The following is a 19200-nucleotide window of genomic DNA, read 5'->3' as shown; positions in this document are numbered from 1 at the left end:
TTATCCAAGGGCAACAGTGAATGCTCAGAAAACTTCTGACCAGGGCAAAGTCATCAATGTCCAACTTACATCATTGAAAGTTAGCTGGACCTCCTTCTTCTCTCCCAGTTTCAGAGAAGAGATGGGAAACGTGGATGTGCCAAGAGTCTCATCCATAACATAGTTGGCATCCATGAGAGTAACCTGGAAGAGATATCCAGATATTCAATTCCACTGCAAGAAATCCCTTTTTAATTCCATCAAGCTTATGCCTCAAGTAACAAAATAAATTTTATGGAAGAAGAATGGGCCTGACCCACCCAGTCAATGTCTAGTGCCAACTGACATTTCCTTTAAAACAGGATAAGCACATGGACAGTGGAAATGGCACTTCAAGGAACTGAACTGCAGGAGTACACCAGGATTACTCACAATGGGATTTTAATCTCAGCACCTTTCTGGCAGCAAATCTCACCATCTTTCTAATACCTTCAAATTTTACATATAGTAGAAGCAAAGCACGGTACCTTCAAATTTCCAGCCAGTAAAATTTCCCTATGGAGAAACTTGCATAGTTCTAACTGTGCTAGGCCAGAAAAACATCCAGCAACTTTTCAGAGAAGATGGAATCCACATACCCCAGCCTTGACTCTACAGACCAAGATTGTTACAGCAGTGATTTGGCAAAGTGTGCAGCATTCCAATTTACACAAAACTGCTCTCTGTATCCAGCCAGACCTTCAAGTCTCTTCTCATACCCTCCATGCTGGAGCAGAGACCTTTCAAAAATGTGATAATATCCAAAGAAGGATGTGGATATGCTCTAATCCATGTGGATCTATGTTTAGCAGGCTTTTTGCCCCAGTGGCTGCTTTCCAAGTCCTCAAGTAAGATATTCAGAAAGATTTTCAAATTATCATTTACAGGGTTTTTATTAAATGAGATCTCCAGACTCATTTGATTTATGGGTTCTTTTTCCACTTTGTGGCATTATATCTTCTAAACTATCACATGTTCATGGCTTGGACTGTATCTTTTACAGAAAACAAAAGGAATCAAGATACAATCACTTGAATAATTAGTTGCTACATCTGGGATCAGCCTCTTCTCAGCTATAAAGAATTTTCTTCATCCTGTGCCACAAGCAATCCTTTGAAATTGTGAATTCTCTTTATTTTAGGATAGAGCTCATTATTTTAATGGTATTTACATTGCTCTGTTTCCTTGCAGAACTTTATGCCCATTTCTGCAATCTCTGAGCACTGTCTCTTAAAACCAAAAGCAAAAACTTCTCAGTGGGATTTTGAAGAGCTGCTTACACTTGAGGGCAAACTGTCCTTGGGATAGAGTTAAAGATGCAGATTGAAACAATCCAAGGAGACATGAAGATTGTGGAGTCTGAGCTTCAGAATTCACAGAGGATTTGGGTGGGGAGGTGACTTTCCTTATTTCTGACACTGCACTCCATTGCAGAATCCAAAGGCTCTTGCCTACACTACCAGGCCCACAATTAACCATTACTAAATGTTATCATCTACTCTCTGCAGGCAATTCTCAGGGAATGTTATTCCACTATCTCAGAACCAGCAACAGCCTTTAGTTACTGTAGAGACACATTTCTACCTATAATCCATCTTGCTGGGTTTGTGACTGTAGTAATTTTATCCTTTTCAAAACACTTGAACCAAATTTCACCTTCAACAAATTCCAACATTCCCAGAGAACCTGCCTAAGGGAAAGGGAGCTCAGAGCAGGGCCTGGGCTCTGCTCAGGAGGCCCATCAATGGCACCAGAGGAACAGGCAGGAACTGATGCCCAGGAAATCCTTGAGAATTCCCTAATGTCTTTTGTCTCTGGTGCAGGATGCATGGGATGCTTCTTCGTGATCCAACAAGCAATGAATGGGTGTAATGCTCAAACTGTGGAGCCTTCCTCAGGAACACAGGGAACTTGTAGGAAGCACAATTCCCTTTCAGACCCAAGGTCTGATGGTCACAGGCTCAAGGAAAACCTTCCCAGGCTGCAGCCTCTGTCCCAGTCGGCCAATCTAGACTGAACACTGTAAGCTAGGCTCAGAAGAGAGAGCAAGTGGCAGGGCCATCCTCTGTGAGGAACAGAGCTCACAAAGGACCAGAGCTAAATCCTTGCTGTGCCCACTCAGAAAACACTCACACCTAACACTCAGCCTGGAGAAGTTTAACACATGAGACTGAACAGTGGCTGGGCCGACAAGGCTGCACGTGGAGGGTGCAGAAGAGCCCTGGGTGGGCTCCAGGCAAGGAGGACACAGCAGAACCAGCCTTTGGCTCTGTCTCCATGGGAAGAGACTTGGCTTAAACCCCACCTATTCCCTATCTGTAAGAGCTGAATCAGGGTAGGAAGCAGGGAGTACTCTGCAGCTGATGAGAGGAACAAGAAGTCCCAATCCCTCAGAAGCTGTCCAAGGGATGACTCAGGGGCATATCTTGTGATGACTCTTCAGGCTACTCCTTGAATAACTCAATTTATCCAACGCTGCTTGCTTAGCACCACAGCTAAACCCAGGTTTAACATTTTAAACAAAGGGGTGATCCAACGCCGCACACGTGTAAGCCGCTGTTGTTTCACCCTTCCCCTGCCCAGCCCAGCCTGGATTTACCTCCAGGACATTCTCCAGATTGGGGTCCAGAATGAACTCGAAGGTCTCGTCCCACACGGGGTTGATGTCGTTGTTGAAGTGCTTGGTTCTCTTCCTGCAGTCGGGGGCAGTGGGGATGAACAGCTCCACGTAGGGATCCGGAGTGTCAACTGCGGAGCACAGCACAGGTCAGGCACGGGAAAACTCCAGGAAAACTGACACAATTCTGAGAAACCAGGATCCCCTCATGGCAAAGGACAGAAAGATATGCAACTCTTTATGTTATATAACCGTAGTGAGAAAAATACAACAATACCAACAATCTTCCCAAAAGAAACTTTAGGGTTTTAGGAGGAGAGGGGCAAAGCCCTGAGCAAACAGAAGGGCACAGGGACTGAGTCAAGTTTATTGGGAATATGCAAACATCTGCCAGAGAGTGGTGTTTTTAAAAGCTTTTATTTCTTCCTCTCTTTCTAGCCTTTAATGGCTTTGGGTCGTGTCACGGCAGCAAGAATCCCACAAAGTAATGAAAACAAGCAGTTTGCTGTGGGTTTTGGATCCTCTTTCACCTTTGCTGGTTTGGGAGTGATGGAGGAAATCTGTCCCAGCGCTGCAGTGCTGCACACACTATAAGGACACCTCAGTTACACAGCAGAGCCCTGACTGAACACAGAGATATGGGAACTACAGCTGATAGGAATTACCAGGGGGAGAAAAGAAAACATTGGCAAATCCCATCGGATGTGTCTAAAAATAGCCATTCCTGAGAGCACTGAATGCAGCCATAAAAATGCACTTTCTAACAAGTTAAAGCTGGGGTTTTCTGCATAATGAGGGTTTTTGGGTTTTTTTGTGTCAAGTGGGGCCAAGGCTCAGATGCCTCCCAGGAGAGCAGGGGAAGTTATTTCTGTGGTTATGGTGGATCAGGAAAAGCTTCCTGTTCTGCTGTGGCAAAACACCCACGTATTTCCAACACTGAAACATGGAATCACAGAATATCCTGAGCTGGAAGGGACCCACATGGATCATCAGTGCAACTCCTGGCCCTGCCAGACACCCCAGCAATCCCACCCTGTGCATCCCTGGGAGCGTTGTCCAAACCCTCCTGGAGCTCTGGCAGCCTTGGGGCTGTGCCCATTCCCTGGGGCAGTGCCCAGATTAAATCCTATCACAAGGAAAAGCAAGTCCAAACATCCCTCCTTGCACACATTTTCAGTCTAAAGATACTTTTTTTCAATACAGGCAAATTCTAGAAACGCTGGGAGTTCAATAAGACCTTATCTATGAGATTCCTGAGGACCAGAATCACTTTTCTCTCCTGCTGTGAGAAGAAGGAAAAGAGGAAAACAAAGAAGTTGGGTAATCTGAAATCAAATCAAATATCTTTTGGAGAAAAAACCCTGACCAAACAATCAAAAAAAAAAAAAAAGGCTTTTGGAAACCACTCAGGAGCTTCTGAATGCGTCCCCAGGCAAATCCTATTCAGTGTTATCCTAATCCAACTTGTCAAGGAGTTTTCCACTGTGCTCCATACCTGTGGGGCTCAGCTAATTGCTACATTGAGGTGGTCTCAGGGCTCCTTGAGTAATGAACAAGCAGCTATTTAAAGCTGGGGATCAGTGTGGAAAGGCTTTAAATAGCAACCTTTATTAGCTGCTGAGGAATTATGCCTGATCTTGTCTCATTATTTTGGGCAGGGGAACTGGGGGATCAAGCCCCAAGTCTTTCCTCACAGATGGGCAGATGTTCCAACTTGCCAACTTTTCCATTCCTTCCAACTCCTACACAAAGCTCAGCCACAAAGAAAAGAATCAAGAGAAATAAGGCTCTCTGAAACTAAAAATCCATGAAGTGACAAGGTCTTGCTAAGCCTTGATATCCAGCATGACTCTGGCAATAAACAACCAGGCTTGCCCTGCCAAGAGACTGAAGTTGCCTACAAAAACCTGGATTTTAGACAAAATCCTGATGGCTGAACAGAGCTCTGGGCAAAAGATCAATGTCTCCCTCTCCATTCAGATTGTCCCAGTGCTTACAAAAATCCAATTTTTCTTATCAACACCAACAGCAAATGGTTTCCTTTCCATATTTAAAATCCCAAAGCATGTAGAAACCCCAGACCTCTGACATGCAGATCCATCACTACCTTTCTATCAGGCAAATCCCAGTAAGTGTTGAAACAGAAACTAAACCCAAGGCATGGATCAACTGAACTTGGAAAAATCAGTCTTGGTAGTTCAGTATTGCCAAGTCACCTCACTCCATCTCTTTATTAGCTTTTTAACCCAAGGCAAAGATTTAATCACCTGCCCTTTCATGTTTGAAAGTTTATTTGGAGCTTTTTCAGTTAAAAAAATTGAAATCTTTTTTTTTTTAACTTCCTTCTTTAGATGAAGAGAAAATATATGGGAGGACTGCTTGTTCTGATTAAGATACTGCTATAAGCAATACTAAATACTTCTTTAAGATATATTAATCAAAATCTCACTCTTTGGATGGGGACCAAGAACTACCAGCAACCTGGCAAATAATACAGAAGTATTCACTCAGTGTATTTCAAAACATTGAGGTTATCAAATTTACATTAAACAACCAGTGTGCACTCTCAGCATGGGTGTTTTTATTCCTGCCTGGGCTTCTGCTGATTGATTTCCCAGGTAATGTTAAAAAAACTAAGCTGAAAATACAACTAAAAATAGCTTGATCACCACTTTATCACAGAATCCTAGAATGGTTTGGGTTAGGAGGGACCTCAAAGCCCATCCAGTGCCAGCCCTGCCATGAGCAGGGACACCTTCCACTGTCCCAGGTTGCTCCAAGCCCCATCCAACCTGGCCTGGGACACTGCCAGGGATGCAGGGGCAGCCCCAGCTTCTCTGGGCACCCTGTGCCACCCTCACAGAGAAGGATTTCTCTTCAATATCCCATCTGTCCCTGCCCTCTGGCAGTGGGAAGCCATTCCCTGTGTCCTGTCCCTCCATCCCTTATCCCAAGTCCCTCTCCAGCTCCCCTGGAGCCCCTTTAGGCACTGGCAGGCTGCCATCGATATTTTGCCTTTAAAAGGAAGAATCATCATGGTGTATGGTCAAAAGCTGCTGTTCAATCACGACCAGAGAATCACCTTTGTCTGAGAATGATCTCTGTCTGGACCTGATGACCCTAAAGCCCTTTTCCAGCCTTAAGGATTTGTAGGGGCAGCACTGTTGGGGAACTGGTCTCTTGCAGCAGCAGCAGCAGCCTCGTGGGGGAATTGCACTTGTTCCCAGGACATTTCTGAGGAAAGCAGAGTTTCTGTGCACTCAGCCCTGAGGCTGTTCCTTATGCAAGCACTGCAGCTCCATCACCATTTCTCAGAAACAAGGCAGGCTGAGCCCACAATTAAGCACAGGTATCTCAAACCCCACCTGCACTCTAAACAACACAATTAAGGCTTTCAGCACTGATGCCAACGAGGGTCCTGCAATTAGCAGCTTGGAGGCAGATGAAGTCTTGGGTAATTAACAAAATGTTGGTGATAACCCAGATTTACAGCCCCCCCCACCCAAAGCTCTGAGGGCTGAAGACACACATCCAAAAACAAGAGCAGAGTCAGCATCCCCTCTGCTGGTCTCAAACTGCTGCCTTGGGAATGGCTGAGAGGTAGAAAGTAAGGATTCACTGACTTTTCCTCATCTGATTTATCTCCTTTACTGAAGTCATGGCCACAGGATTCTCCCTTTAAATTACATTGTGAATCACCAAGTGAAACACACAGTGGACAATAATTAGGGTCAAACGTTTTTCACAGTGAAAAATGAGTAATGCTTTAAGCAATCTGGCTATTAGGGAAACCTGTAAAAGTTTCTGCAATGACTGCAAACCATTTGATCTTGTGTTATTAAGATTGGTGAGATGGCTGTCATCAGGCCTCTATATTAATATGATTAATAGTTCAGATACATGATTTATATTTCAGTCATTCCAAATTCAATTACTTCAACAGCATAATTACCATAAAGAAACCATAGAAAGACTGTTCAAATATAACACTGAGATAGACACATATCTATCTCAAAATAAAAAGTGCTAATAACCTTTAATTTATTCACCATTAAGTGCAATCCCATTGATAAAAACTTACTAGGTCCCAAAGGACCATCTTTGTGTATTTCCCACCATTTTTTTGGCTTGCTGCACCACACTACAACTTGTTTAGCACGTGCAGCTGAGCAGCCTGGCTGAGGCCAAGCCAATAATGGGAATTGCTGAATGACCTCTCTCTCCTCAAAGGGGAAGGAAGCTAAGTAATTACACAATTTCTACTCAAATTGTGAATTTTATGGGGCCTCACAGTGGCATGGAAATATGAGTTGGTGTCTCTGCCACGGTCAGGAGAAAAAGGAATTAAAATCATGGGTTTTCCCAGCTTCATGTGATTTTTTCAGTTTTCTAGAAAGGGAATTCTCAAAAACTGTACTTATTAATAACTGTCCTTCCCACCATGGAGCAGATATTTGAAATGCTCCAGACAAATCCATAGTCTGGCAGTAATGCTGGTTCCAGGAGACCTGCCAGAAGGCCACAGCAACCTGAAAACCCCAGGAGTGCTCCCTGCTGCTTGTTTAAAGCAGCACAGGGAATGCCAGGGCTGGTGGCTGTGGGGATTTTGCAAAGGGTGATGCAGTGCCAGCTTTCGTGAGCGGAAGGTGACTCCAAGGGAAGTAAGGCAGCTCTGAAGCAGCAGCTATGCTATGAGAAATCCTGGGATTAGGTAAGACCTTCATTAAAAATTATTTGTGCCTTTTATGACAGCGCTTTTCATCTCTAGCATTACTTCAGTGGAGGGGAGAACCAGCTGCCAGCACAGGCACTGCACTATCACCCAGTTCACTGGTGCAGGACACCATTGCTTCCACTGATCCAGCCTTGAAAGGGCAAAAAATCTCCAAAAAAGTCAGCTTTTGGTCAGACCACATTTGTGGAAGGCACAAGAGGAAAAGAAACACTGCCTTCTCTAGGTTATCTGCACAGGCCCCTATAACTGACATAGTTCAGATTCCTCAGCTCGTGCTTTTAAAATAACATTTCCAAAATGAATTAAAAGTCTCCTTCAGGCAGCAACCTGCAGAACTCCTTACCCAAAGAGCTGTGGATGAGAAGACCTATGTGGGTTGAAGGAAAACCAATAAATTTTCTGCAAGAGAGAGCCAGTGACAGCTGATGACCCCGAAGGCACATCCAGCTCAGGGAGTGTCACTGAAGGCAGCCAAGGAGAGGAGAGGATCAGTGGGAAGTGTCACATTCTTACCCTGTTCATATTCTTCCTTTGATGTTCTTCCCAATTCCCCCTCGGATCAGGCATTAGCCCAACCCTAACACAGCCTCAGGAGGAGGGACAGGAGATGGGAGGGAGAAGAATTGAAAGCAAGAAAAAGTCAAATTATCACAGGGGACAAATGGGAGCTCCCTGCTCAATGGAAAGGCCCAAACTGGAGGAACAGTGATGCCCACAGGTCCTGGAGGGGAGCCCCACCAGGAAGCTCTGCCTGGAGACAGGACAGCACATGGGACAGTGTCACAACTGAGATGGCCATGCTATCCAGAGCGACACCGTGCCTCTTCAGAAGGCTGCAAGCACCCACCCTTCTGGTTCTGTAGCCCAGCCTTTTATCCCCTCCTGTTGATGCCCTGCCCCTGTGTGCCCTCTGCTCCCTTTGGTGTTGCTCAGTGCCCCTGGGCACTCCATGGCTCATTGCTGTCAGTGCTGCTCACCTGCCCTGCACAGCTGTGCCCACTGGGGATGGGGCAGTGGAGCAACCTCTCACAAAAACAAGTCCCCCCTCAGTAACTCCATGGCAAGCACTCTCAGACAGAATTTCTCAGTAAAATTCTATTTTTGCAGCTGGGAAGAGCAACATTATCTGGATCGGTTTCACTGTGGAACACAAGAGCCTGTGTCTAACACGACTTCCACCTCCCAGCAGTGGATATCCACACAAAAGGGAAAGGACACTGGGTGTGCCAAGGAAACTGAAATCCAGCATTTGGTTGCCTCAGTGTTAGACTGAGATCTGCAGCAGACATCTTGAGCAGTTGTTAGCAGCACTGTTCATTTCAGCTTTCTTTCTTTGATCCATCTTTTGCGGATCCATATTTCAGCCACACAAAATCTTGCACATGCAGCTTGCAGGATGTGGAGGATTGGCCAACTCTGACCTACTTTCCCCAGGCTGTTAGGCTGGAAAAGGGGAGCAGCTTAGCTTGTTTTCCCCTTGCAAAGACCAGGAGCTGGTCCAGGGCCTTGCAGGAAGAGCCTTATCTGATGGCACAACACTGGGTAAGCGCACTGTAGCTAATTCAGGGTGCAGGACTGGCCAGCTGCAGTCCAGAGAACAGCTGGGTGAGTCCTGAAGGAGCTGCTGTAACACAAACCATAATACAAGCAGACAGATCTCCCATTCCTTCCTTTCAGCTAGGCCAGGTTTAAAACCCTGCTCACACCTGCCTGCACTGCCATGACTTGGGTTTAACCAGCTTCAACCCCAGGAGCTCTGGCACACGGGGAACAGCCCCAGGGGACAGGGGTGTGAGGGACAAACAGGGCATGCTGCACATCCCTTCCTCATTCCCAGACCCCAGGGCCAGACAGGTAAAGGTGTGCTCCCATCCCAGTTTCCTTGGGGGATGCAGGAGGGGCATCTCCTGAACTCAGCTGCCTGCAGTGACATGGGCTGACCATGCCAGAGCCACCCAGGAGCTGCTTCCCAGCTCCATCTGGGCAAGTTTTGCACCAGAGCTGAGCTCTGGTGACTGCTCTGCTCCCAGCAATTGTTTATCTGAGCAGCTAAACTGCAGTGGAGACGCATCTCTGATTCCAAAGGGGTGGGCAGCAACTGGAGAGAAGCTGAGTGCCAGTGCTGCAAGCTAGCAAACTTTAAACACCTTGAAGAAGGGATTTTTTTCCTAAAAATACCCGGAATGTGGAAACCCAGGGCACCACAGGGAATATTTCTCTGTCTGCTGTGGGGTGCCCTGACCCCCAGGGGAGCACTCTGACCCTCCTTCATGGAGAAAGTTTCCTAGACTTCAACATAGACTAGAATCCACAAAAGTGTGCAATAGATTATAGAGAGCAGTGTAGGTGTATCACTTAGGTGAAAATTGAGGTTTTGGGATTTTTGGTATGTTGTGGATGGAAGCAGATGGAGGGCACAGGGTGTCATCCTGGGTTTCTTCTTCGTGCTTCTTCCTTCTTCTCCATGGGTTTGGGTGGCATCTTGTAATTGGGCAGAAAAATCTGCATTGTGGGCTCTGTGGGATCAGTTATTGGGTTAAAAGGGAAAATAATCCAGGTGTCCTTTCTTAATTAGATAGCTTAGTCTTAAAAGACCTTGGCACAAGAGATTGTTGGCCATTTTGTGCCTTCTAATGAAAAGCTGCCCAACTCACAGTAGTGAGACTGTTTCACTGATAAGAAATAATAAACACCTGAGTCCAAACACGAATTACTGTCTAAAGTGCCTTCAGTCCAGACACAGAAAAACCAACAACTGGTACCCCCACACTGGAATGACACTGCTCATTACTACAGCATCAAAAGAAGATGAAGCAAGGAAAAGCTGCAAATCCCAAACAGGATTAAGCAAGATGAGTGATCGTTAAGAGCAGAGTCACACAACTGGTTCCCTCTGCAGATACCACCGTTTGTTGTGAAAGCCAGTACACTTAAATACACACTTAAAGATAGAAGACACATTTTACAATGCTTCCTCTGACCCAGTTTTCCACCAAGATCCTTGAAAGTCCAGAAGTGGAGAGATGCTATGGAAAGGAGACCCAGTTTGCAAGCATTTCTCTTCCACAATGCTGCAGTTTTGGACTCTGTTTTTTTTTTTCCTATAAGTTCTTGTACTGTCATGGAAGTAAGGAAAGGTTCTACAGTTTGGGTGGCATCTGAGTAGACTCAAAACTACACATCTACTATAGAAGAACTCACTGGGCCAGAGGTTAAGTCTTTTTCAAGAGGTCCAGTCAGAGAAGTGATTTTACAAGATCTACAATCTGCAGCAAGCTAAGCAATTCAGATAATGAAATCCTCACCAAAGCCATGCAGATTTTCTGATTTTTCACTTTGTAATAGCTTTATGTAGCAGGTTTGGGGCAGCAGGGATATAGAATCCCAGAATGGCTGGAGTTGAAAGGGGCTGTAAAGCTCTCCCTGCCACGGGCAGGGACACCTTATACTAGCCCAGGTTGCTCCAAGCTCTGTCCAACCTGGCCTTGGACACTGCCAGGGATCCAGGGGCAGCCACAGCTTCTCTGTTCCAGGGCCTCCCCACCCTCACAGGAAAAAATTTCTTCCTAATATATTTTTTGTCTTCTTTTTCATTGACCTGTGTTTCTGAATTCATCAGGGTCTATTGGCTGACCCCAATCCCAATGACAGCAGCTAGAAGGATGCAGCAGGACAGAAGGAAAGGTGTACAGGAGGTGGGTTTGCCTTTATTCCTGACTGTCTGCTACGATTAACTGGCAATAAATTACAGTCATTTTCTTAAAGTGAGCCTGTTTGCTTATATGGTGAGAGCTGAGAGCTGTCCCTGTCCTCATGTGACCCTTCTGTCATGTTCTCTCCCTGTCTTGTTGACAGAGGGAGTGACAGCAGCCAGCCAAGGTCACCCAGCACCCATCTGCTGCACTTACTCAGCTCATAAACCTCCCAGCCTGCTCACACCTAGCAGAGCAGCAGCCTCCAAACCAGGGTTTAAACCTTTGTACAGCCACAGCTGCATCACCTGGATGTGGACAGGAGGTATCCAGGCTTGGGAGTCACCCACTCCCAGGGGACACTAAAACTGAAACAAGTGGCACCAATAAAGGAAGGACTTCTACAGAGGCAGCAGTAAATGAAATAAGGAGGGAATTGAATGAACTGCTGGGAAAGAAAGGGTCTGCCCTCAAACTTCTTTTGCCCCCTTCCCACCATCCTGGGTGGGGAGTTCTTACAGGAAATCTCATTTATCACTCCCACACACAGATTCAAGGAATGACAAAAAGGTCTGAGGATGACACAACCATTTACACTGCCCATTCATGAAGAGCTCAAGAAATCCTGGAAAATTTTCTAGAAATACTGGTTATCTGCCCAGCCTGAGCTTGAGGAGACAGAGGTGTGGATGGCCATGCCAGAGGAGTCAGTGCCTCCCATTCTGTGGGGCACCACACACACCAGAGCTGCCAGCTAAAAATCCTTGAGCACAGGCACAGTTCAGGACCTCCAGATAAAAAATATCACAGAAAGCACTTCAGCATATTTCATAAACTTAGATTTGCTCAGATCTCTCAGAGCTGTTCCAGAAAGTCTTGGAAAGGCTGATATGGAAAAAAGAACAGCAAAACAAACAAAATCCCTCGTGCTGCCCCAGGCCTCCATCAGACCACAATGCCAAAATTGTTCCCAGAGCACCTCTGGTTCATAACCTGGAGCAAAAACAACAGAAAAAAACTAAGGGAACTCCTCAGAAAGGTCAACAGCTTGGGAGTGTCCATGAGGGAAGTGAAATTCAGGCACCCACCCCAAACAGGGCTCACACATGGTCTGTCACAGCCATCTTCCTGTCCTTGAGACAAAAAAACTGATGGAAAAGTTCAGCAACTCCCTCAACAAGTTTAATTTTTGGCAAATCAAATGAAACAAAGAGATATATATATAGGTTGGCACAATCAACTGTAAAGGCCCTTCCCCACTCACAGCTTCAAGCACCTCCCCACAGTAATTAACACAATCATTCATTTCACCAAGTAGCTGCCAGGCTCCCATGACAGGGAATAAAAATACTTTTAATTTTTCCAAAATTAAAAAAAAAAAAACCAAAAAAAAAAAACCAAAAAAAAAACCAACAATGATCTGGTTTTTCTCACTTTGGGGGATCTGCCAGGACCCCAAGGACCAGCCCTGGGTCCTTGAAGCTCACCCAGAGATGCCTCAGCCTGGCGGTGCCTCAGGCTACTGAGCTCTGGCAGTTGTCTCTGACAAGAAGCCAAGCAGGTTTCAGTGGCCCTGCAGCATCACTCTGGCAGGTTTTATCAAAATAAAATGTTCCTCCTGAGCAGCTTTGTGATTTTGATGACTTGCTAAGATAAGAGGATTTTTTTTTCTAGTAAAAAAAATACAATTATATTGAAGATGAATATTTGAAGTTTATACTATAGGGCCGTATTTGCTGTGGTGCACAAAGTTGCCATGATCTTCTGGCTTTTGTCATCCTTTCCATAATCCATTTATTATCATATCATGGGGTCCTCACTTCTACCTCCCTTTTTTCCTTGCCCATGTTGCCCATGATGGACACCTGTATCCTGTGTATAACCTGTGTCTCTCCATTTAACTCATCCTATTACACACACAAACTCACAGGCTCCTTGTTCCACTCTTCCAGCTCCTTTCCTGAGGTCTTATCTAAAGACCACCATATGTATGAAATTATAAATATCTGTATCCACACATAGACACACCACTGCATCTCCCCTGTGTGCCCCTTCCCCCTACCCCACAGGGGATGACAGACTCCCAGTTCCCTCTTTTCCCCTTTGCCAGGGCTCCCCTCTCTTCCCTTGTACTTGTGGCTGTTGAGCATCCCCCTCTCAAGTGACCCTCCTGCAATTTCAGCAACAACAGCAGACTTCAATTATGAAAACCCCCTGAAGCAAAGAGTAGGATGGGTGGGTCAGAGCAGCTGCTGTACTTTGACCCAAAAGTAGTTTCCAGGAGTTGGGAAACACTTGTATGTCCAATCAGCTTGATGGGAGAGCAGGAGACAAAGGTCACACTCATCCTTCCCGCCCCAGCCTGCAAGCACTGGGGAGCACTGGGAAAAGGGAGAGCTGGCAAAGCAGACAGAGCTAAGGAAAAAGGAGTATTCCTTTTGCAGGTTCAGCCAATGTTCTCTCCCTCTTCCCTCCTTAAGAGCAGAGCAGAGTTATTCTTCCTAGTGGTTTCCTGTCAGCTGTGAAGTCCAGAGGCTCAGCAGCCTCCCAGAAAGAGGAAGAAGTGCTGTCATCACCCATCTCCCCACCACAAGACCTGCTGGCCCATTTGGGTGAGTTTTTTTTTTCATGGACTTACATTTTTTTCTGCTTTCTGCACTGACTCAGCAGAGCTGAGCCTCTTTCTATCCCCCACCAAACCACAGCCCTGTGGGGTGGCAGCAATTCCCAGTTTCACTGCACTCACACAGCCCTTCTGACCCAGCCAAAAAGCTAATTGCAGGTGTTGCTGGCTTGTAGGCAAATCGTTTACAGCTCACTCAGCCCTGCTGGATCAATGGAAAGAGGAGCGGCACATCTGCTCTCCGAGTGAGAGTGAGCAGTGACACGGGGACACTGCCCTGGCTTTAGACAGACAGACAGACAGACAAATCCACCACCAGCCCACTGACAACCGTTTAATGCACAATGAGTCACCAGCTCCCCCTCCCTGCCCAGGCTCACAGAAGAAAAGCAAAATAGAAAGAGAGATACTCACGCATGTCACCAATGGCTCCTTTGGTGACATTTGTGGCTTTCCTTACTGTCACAGTGAATATGTGTGAGTACTGGTGCTCCACCTGAAAGTCAGAGAGTGAGAGGTGATTAAGCTCCAGAACCAAAAAACACCCCATCTCTCAAAATAAGGTTTCATTTTGTCCGAAAACAGAGAGAGAGAAATCACCCAGTCAAAACGTAAGGGAAACTCATACTGGATAGAGCATCCTAGAGCTGAACTGCACCCTGGAGCTTTACCAAGAGGTACCTGCACTGGGGCTGCTGGATTTTCCTGCAGCCACACCTACTAATCTCAACCAACAACACTCCCTCTCACCACAGAACCTGCTCCAAGGCATTTAGTCAGGCAGGAACCACTGAGCACGGCAAGGGAAAAATAAAAATGGGCTATTTTACAGCTTGTTGTGGTAAAGAGAATGAGAGGAATTACTTCAAAGTCTGTGTTCTGGAGCAGATCAATGCACACTGCACACACAAGGGGCAGAGTTAGTGCTGCACTTTCTAGTACACATCAATATTCAGCGTGAAAGCAGCCTCAAGACAATGTAAGGAAGGTGCAAAGCAAGCTGTTAAAACAGCCACCAGCACCTTTCCTGCGCTTTCTGGAGGTTCTTGTTTCCTCCAAAGCCCAAACACACAGCAGGAGCTGCCTGCCTGGGAGCAGGTGTGTCCTCAGCAAACCAGTGAAGTAGGAAAAGATGTGAAATTAAGAAACAAAAAGGAAAAGCCTTAATAAAAAGGGGTCACCAACTCAGCTGTAGTGTTGCTTTATCTACATAGCCCTGAGTTTGACCAACCTGCTGGATACCACTGAGAATCACCAGTGCAGGCTGCAGGGCAGCCAATACTGCCTTCACAGAGATTGGAAGGAAATGTGAGGAATTAAAGCCAGGATCAGGTCTCACACAATTGTATATTTTCTATCTTTTCCTAACCCCTCACTGACCTTGTGAAGTAAATTAAAATAAACTCAATCACTGGGACCAAAACAACCAGGGAGAAGGCCACCACCAGGAAATTCACTGAAATTCATTTACAATCATGGACAATACCCTTGCTATGGGACATGCTTATTCAGGCTCTGCCTGGTGCTTTCCTGCTATTTTTTTCATTTGGATACTTCCTTTTTTTTTTTTTTTTCCCAGAACTGGTTGTTTCAGCCAAACCTCCTTATTTTGTGTCTACAGCTCACACCCAGAGACCTGAGCCAAACTGGATCCCTCTCATATGAATGAAGAAAAAAGTTAACATCCTATAGGTTACATAGCATTTTCTCCAAAAAAAAAAAAATTTAAAAAAAAAAAAAAAAAAAGGAAATCCAAAACTAATCTTCTAAAGACAGCAAAGTGACTTGTGAGTGCTTAAGTGGCATTTGAGTCAGGAGTCATCAAAAAGCACCTCCAGTGACAGCAACACAACTCCTGCAGCAGCCTGAGGTGTGCCCAGGCACGGCCACATCCCTGTGGCAAAGGCTCCAGGGGAAAACAGCCACAGCCACGCAGGGCTGACTCCACTGCAGACACTGGGTTATCAGCTTTATCTGGCTGGAATCACCCCCACACCGTGCCAGCTACTGCAGGATCCGGCCAGGACTGTCTGCCTGGCTCTGGAATGTTCCCCTGGCAGCCACAGGAGTTATCTGGATCCACCAAGACCAAATGAGCAGGCAGGGGGACTGAAACTGCCGTGGCACTGCAAGTGGTTCAGCACTCACAGGAAAAATGGAATTCAGACTCTTCCCAACACTCCCAGTGGGATGCTGGACCTGGAAAGAATCAGACCCAGCAGAGAGGGGGTATCACCTGTGGGAACCCAGAGTTCCTAAGGAGCAACACCTATTTCACAGCCTTCCATGGGTGGACATGAAGACATCCCAATGACTGAGTGACCTCCTTCACCTTCTGCACCGCAGCTTCCAAGATGGATGAACGGGAAGGAGGATGAGACTTCCCCCTGAACAAATTTCTGCCCATGCCAGAGGGCAAAAAGAAGTCCAGAGTTTTCCTCCACAGCAGGGTAAATGGGGATTTTCATGGGTATCTGGGAAGGGCTGGGAACACAACTGTGTGAAGTCACCCCAGCTCTGTCATTGACCCTGCCCCAAGAACTTTTACAAGCTGTGACTCCCCAGAAACCATGGGCTCTCGCTGCCCCCTTATTTCCAGTGTGCTGCCTGAAAATGCCCAAAGCTGCTTTATTATCTCCCATTATATTACCTCCCAAGCATGTCAGATTGATGAAGTTGGTTTCACAACTGTTTCTTCATACAGACTGAAGCATTTCCTTTGTCATATCCAACCTTGTAATTAAAAGAAACAGCCCAAAGTACAAACACACCACCCTCCTCCTTTTTCTCAGCTGTCAAGAAAGAGCTTGTCCTCGCTGGAGACCACAAATCAGAGATCACTGAGCATTTATTTAACAGTGAAGGGGAGTTATAATTAAGTGACAAGGATGGGACATGGGTGTGCTGGGTTTAGTTCTCAGCTGATAGGTGAAGTTCAGGTGCAATTCTGATGTCCCACAGCTCTGGCTGGAAAAGGGGGATACTACACAATACTCCCTGACAATAAGCACTCGGTAAAGTAATTTGCTTCCATCTCCCAAGTGCCTAAACTCATATGCCTAAATTCTTACCAAAGCAAGGCCAAGCCACCACTTCCCTGTTTGCTTTCTTCACAGCAGAACAGAGATCACCTATTTCTGTTACAAGTTCATAACTGTTTTACTAATGCCTTCACAAAAATTGCTTTTTATTGACTTAAGCAGCAGCCCCCATACTTCCAGCTGTTGTACTGCCAAGAAAATTAAGTCTGGTTTAAGGCTGGGATCCTCTGAAAGGCATTTGAAAACAGAAAAGCAGTATCTTCTTTCCCTGTGCCTCACCCAAAACAACACACTGAGGATTACAGTTATACACAGTTATTAATATTTGGCCATGGTCATACACTTGGAAGAAATTCGCCACTACTGAAATAAACAATCTCCCTCTTAGTGAAAAAAAAAATACAGAGATACACACAGGAAGCTCAAAAGTCTAGCTCTCTTCTTACACCAAAATAAATGTTTTTCATGCAAATTAAAAGCAAGTGGAAATTAGGGCAATTTTCCATTTAGGGTCGAATTTCTAAGGAGATCAAAAGGCCTAAATGTCCATATTTCAGAAGCTTTTTTTTTTTAGTTTTTCAGAAGAAGTTCTGATGAAGGCCCCTGAAAACACAATGAGAAATGTATTGACTCTGAATGCCTTTACAAATCCAGCCCTTGCTAGTTTAGATGACTAAGCTGCATTTTCTCAAGTGACTTATGTTCACCTTAAGTCTTGATAAAAATCTGTACAAATACCTCAAGTACTTCTGAAAAACAGATGATGGTAAATAAATCACTTAAACCTTGCAACACTGAGAGGAGCAACATCTACATTCCTTTAAAAATCTAGGACAGGTTACAAATTTCAAAAGCTCACAATTAACTCCAGTGCAAGGTGTCCCTGCCCATGGCAGTGAGGTGGGATGGGCTTTAAGGTCCCATCCAACTCAATCCATTCTGGGATTTTATGGATTTAAAAAACTAAAATACACCATCCAAAGCGACCCACTTCAGACATGCGTTTCATTTCACTTCCTCTTTCTCCATAAATTTAGAGAGGAAAAGAGAAAAAACAAAAAGTTTTCACCATGCCCTGTCTGAAGATGGGTTTTCTGAGTTCTGGAAACTCAGATGGACGATGTTCACTCTTCGGTTCACAGCGTTTTCCATGACTGCACAGCCACGGTTCAGCATCTCCCGTTTTCACACCTCAGCTCTCTTTGTTCCTCTCTCACCCTTGAGCGCTTTCCTTGCCCTCAGTCAAATTTCCCTCATTATCTGCTTTGCTCTCATTGAGCTGTCCCTTCCCACCAGGATCTCCCGGCACACGGGCGGGTTTTGCCTGCCGCCCTTCCGGCCGTGCCCGGCCGGGCAGGGATTTGCATCTGCTCAAAATCACATTTGTCATATTCCAGAATGCTGAGTCACAGAGCACAGCTCCACCAGGACACGGGCAGTCTGTGTGCCAGGCAATCAGGCAGACTGCACAGGTATTAAATGGGTTTACTTCCTTCAGGTTAAGGACACTCGAGCTAACAATGGAGCTTGGACAAATGAAAATATTTGCTTGTTTACTTAAGTAATTGATTTTCATGGAGCCCATGCTCTTCTTTCACAGGGTATTACAGTTCAGAGAAACTTTTGTGCCCGCACACAAATTTTATCTTGAAGTGCTTTATTCCATTGTTATAGTATTTATGCCCCATATCAAAGTAAATGAAGCAGTATTACACACTTTAATTCTTTGCATTTTTGGAATAGTCAGTTCTTTCTGCACCTGCATCTTTCTGAACATCTTAATTTATACCTCAGAGTCTTTCATAAAATGAGAAAAAAAAAAGCTCAGAAAACACACAAAAGCCAGCACAAGGACTTCTGGAAAATGCAGAATCCTTTTGAGTCATTTAATGCCAAATATCATTTAAATTCAGTATTTTTGCATTAATGTGACCCTGCTGCCTAGGACCACTCAAAATTGCAATAAAAATTTCCACAGGATTTCAGTTTTCAAATTAATAAACTTCAAAGATTTCCATTCACTTTCCAAGCAATTAAAGGATCAGCTCTTGCACAAACAGTGCTGATTCTGGAATTAGCAACAGTTCAGCATTCCCAGGGAGCTGTAACTATATTTACTACATATAATTTTTATTTATTATATTACACATGTAGGGCAGCTCCATTTTGTTGATTATTGGTATCCAAAAGTTCTTTTATGTAAGTGATTTATTAAAATACATAACCAGACCTCTCCCACGAAGACACAGATCATTCCAAGCAATCCATCCAGGAGAGGGCACTGACACTGGGAGGAATCAAGCCAGCATTGTTTTAACACAGACATCACCCTGAGGTTTGTCTTCCCTCCCAGCAGTTCCCAGGACCGGGCAGGGAGGGAGTAAAAGCCAGTTTGACATCTGCTGGCTGCACACTGCTGTGGAGGATGTGAGTGCATGGGGCACAAACCACAGGGCTGATAAGAGATCACTGGT

At 45.4% G+C, this 19200-nt stretch overlaps 1 protein-coding gene across 1 annotated transcript in view; it reads right to left on the bottom strand.

Moving 5' to 3' along the window:
- PLA2G4A (phospholipase A2 group IVA) overlaps positions 1-19200 on the bottom strand; it is a 51252-nt gene that overhangs the window by 30862 nt on the left and 1190 nt on the right. The window contains exons 2-4 of the mRNA XM_084211280.1: positions 14100-14181; positions 2618-2766; positions 70-183 (exon numbers count right to left, since the gene is read on the bottom strand). Coding sequence (XP_084067406.1) covers positions 70-183; positions 2618-2766; positions 14100-14181 — 345 coding nt within the window. The remainder of the gene's footprint in view (positions 1-69; positions 184-2617; positions 2767-14099; positions 14182-19200) is intronic.

Source organism: Fringilla coelebs (assembly GCF_963513975.1).
Source record: "Fringilla coelebs genome assembly, chromosome: 9".
Taxonomy (NCBI): domain Eukaryota; kingdom Metazoa; phylum Chordata; class Aves; order Passeriformes; family Fringillidae; genus Fringilla; species Fringilla coelebs.
The sequence above is the reverse complement of the archived record's forward strand: the minus strand, read 5'-3'. Positions and strand labels throughout refer to the sequence as shown.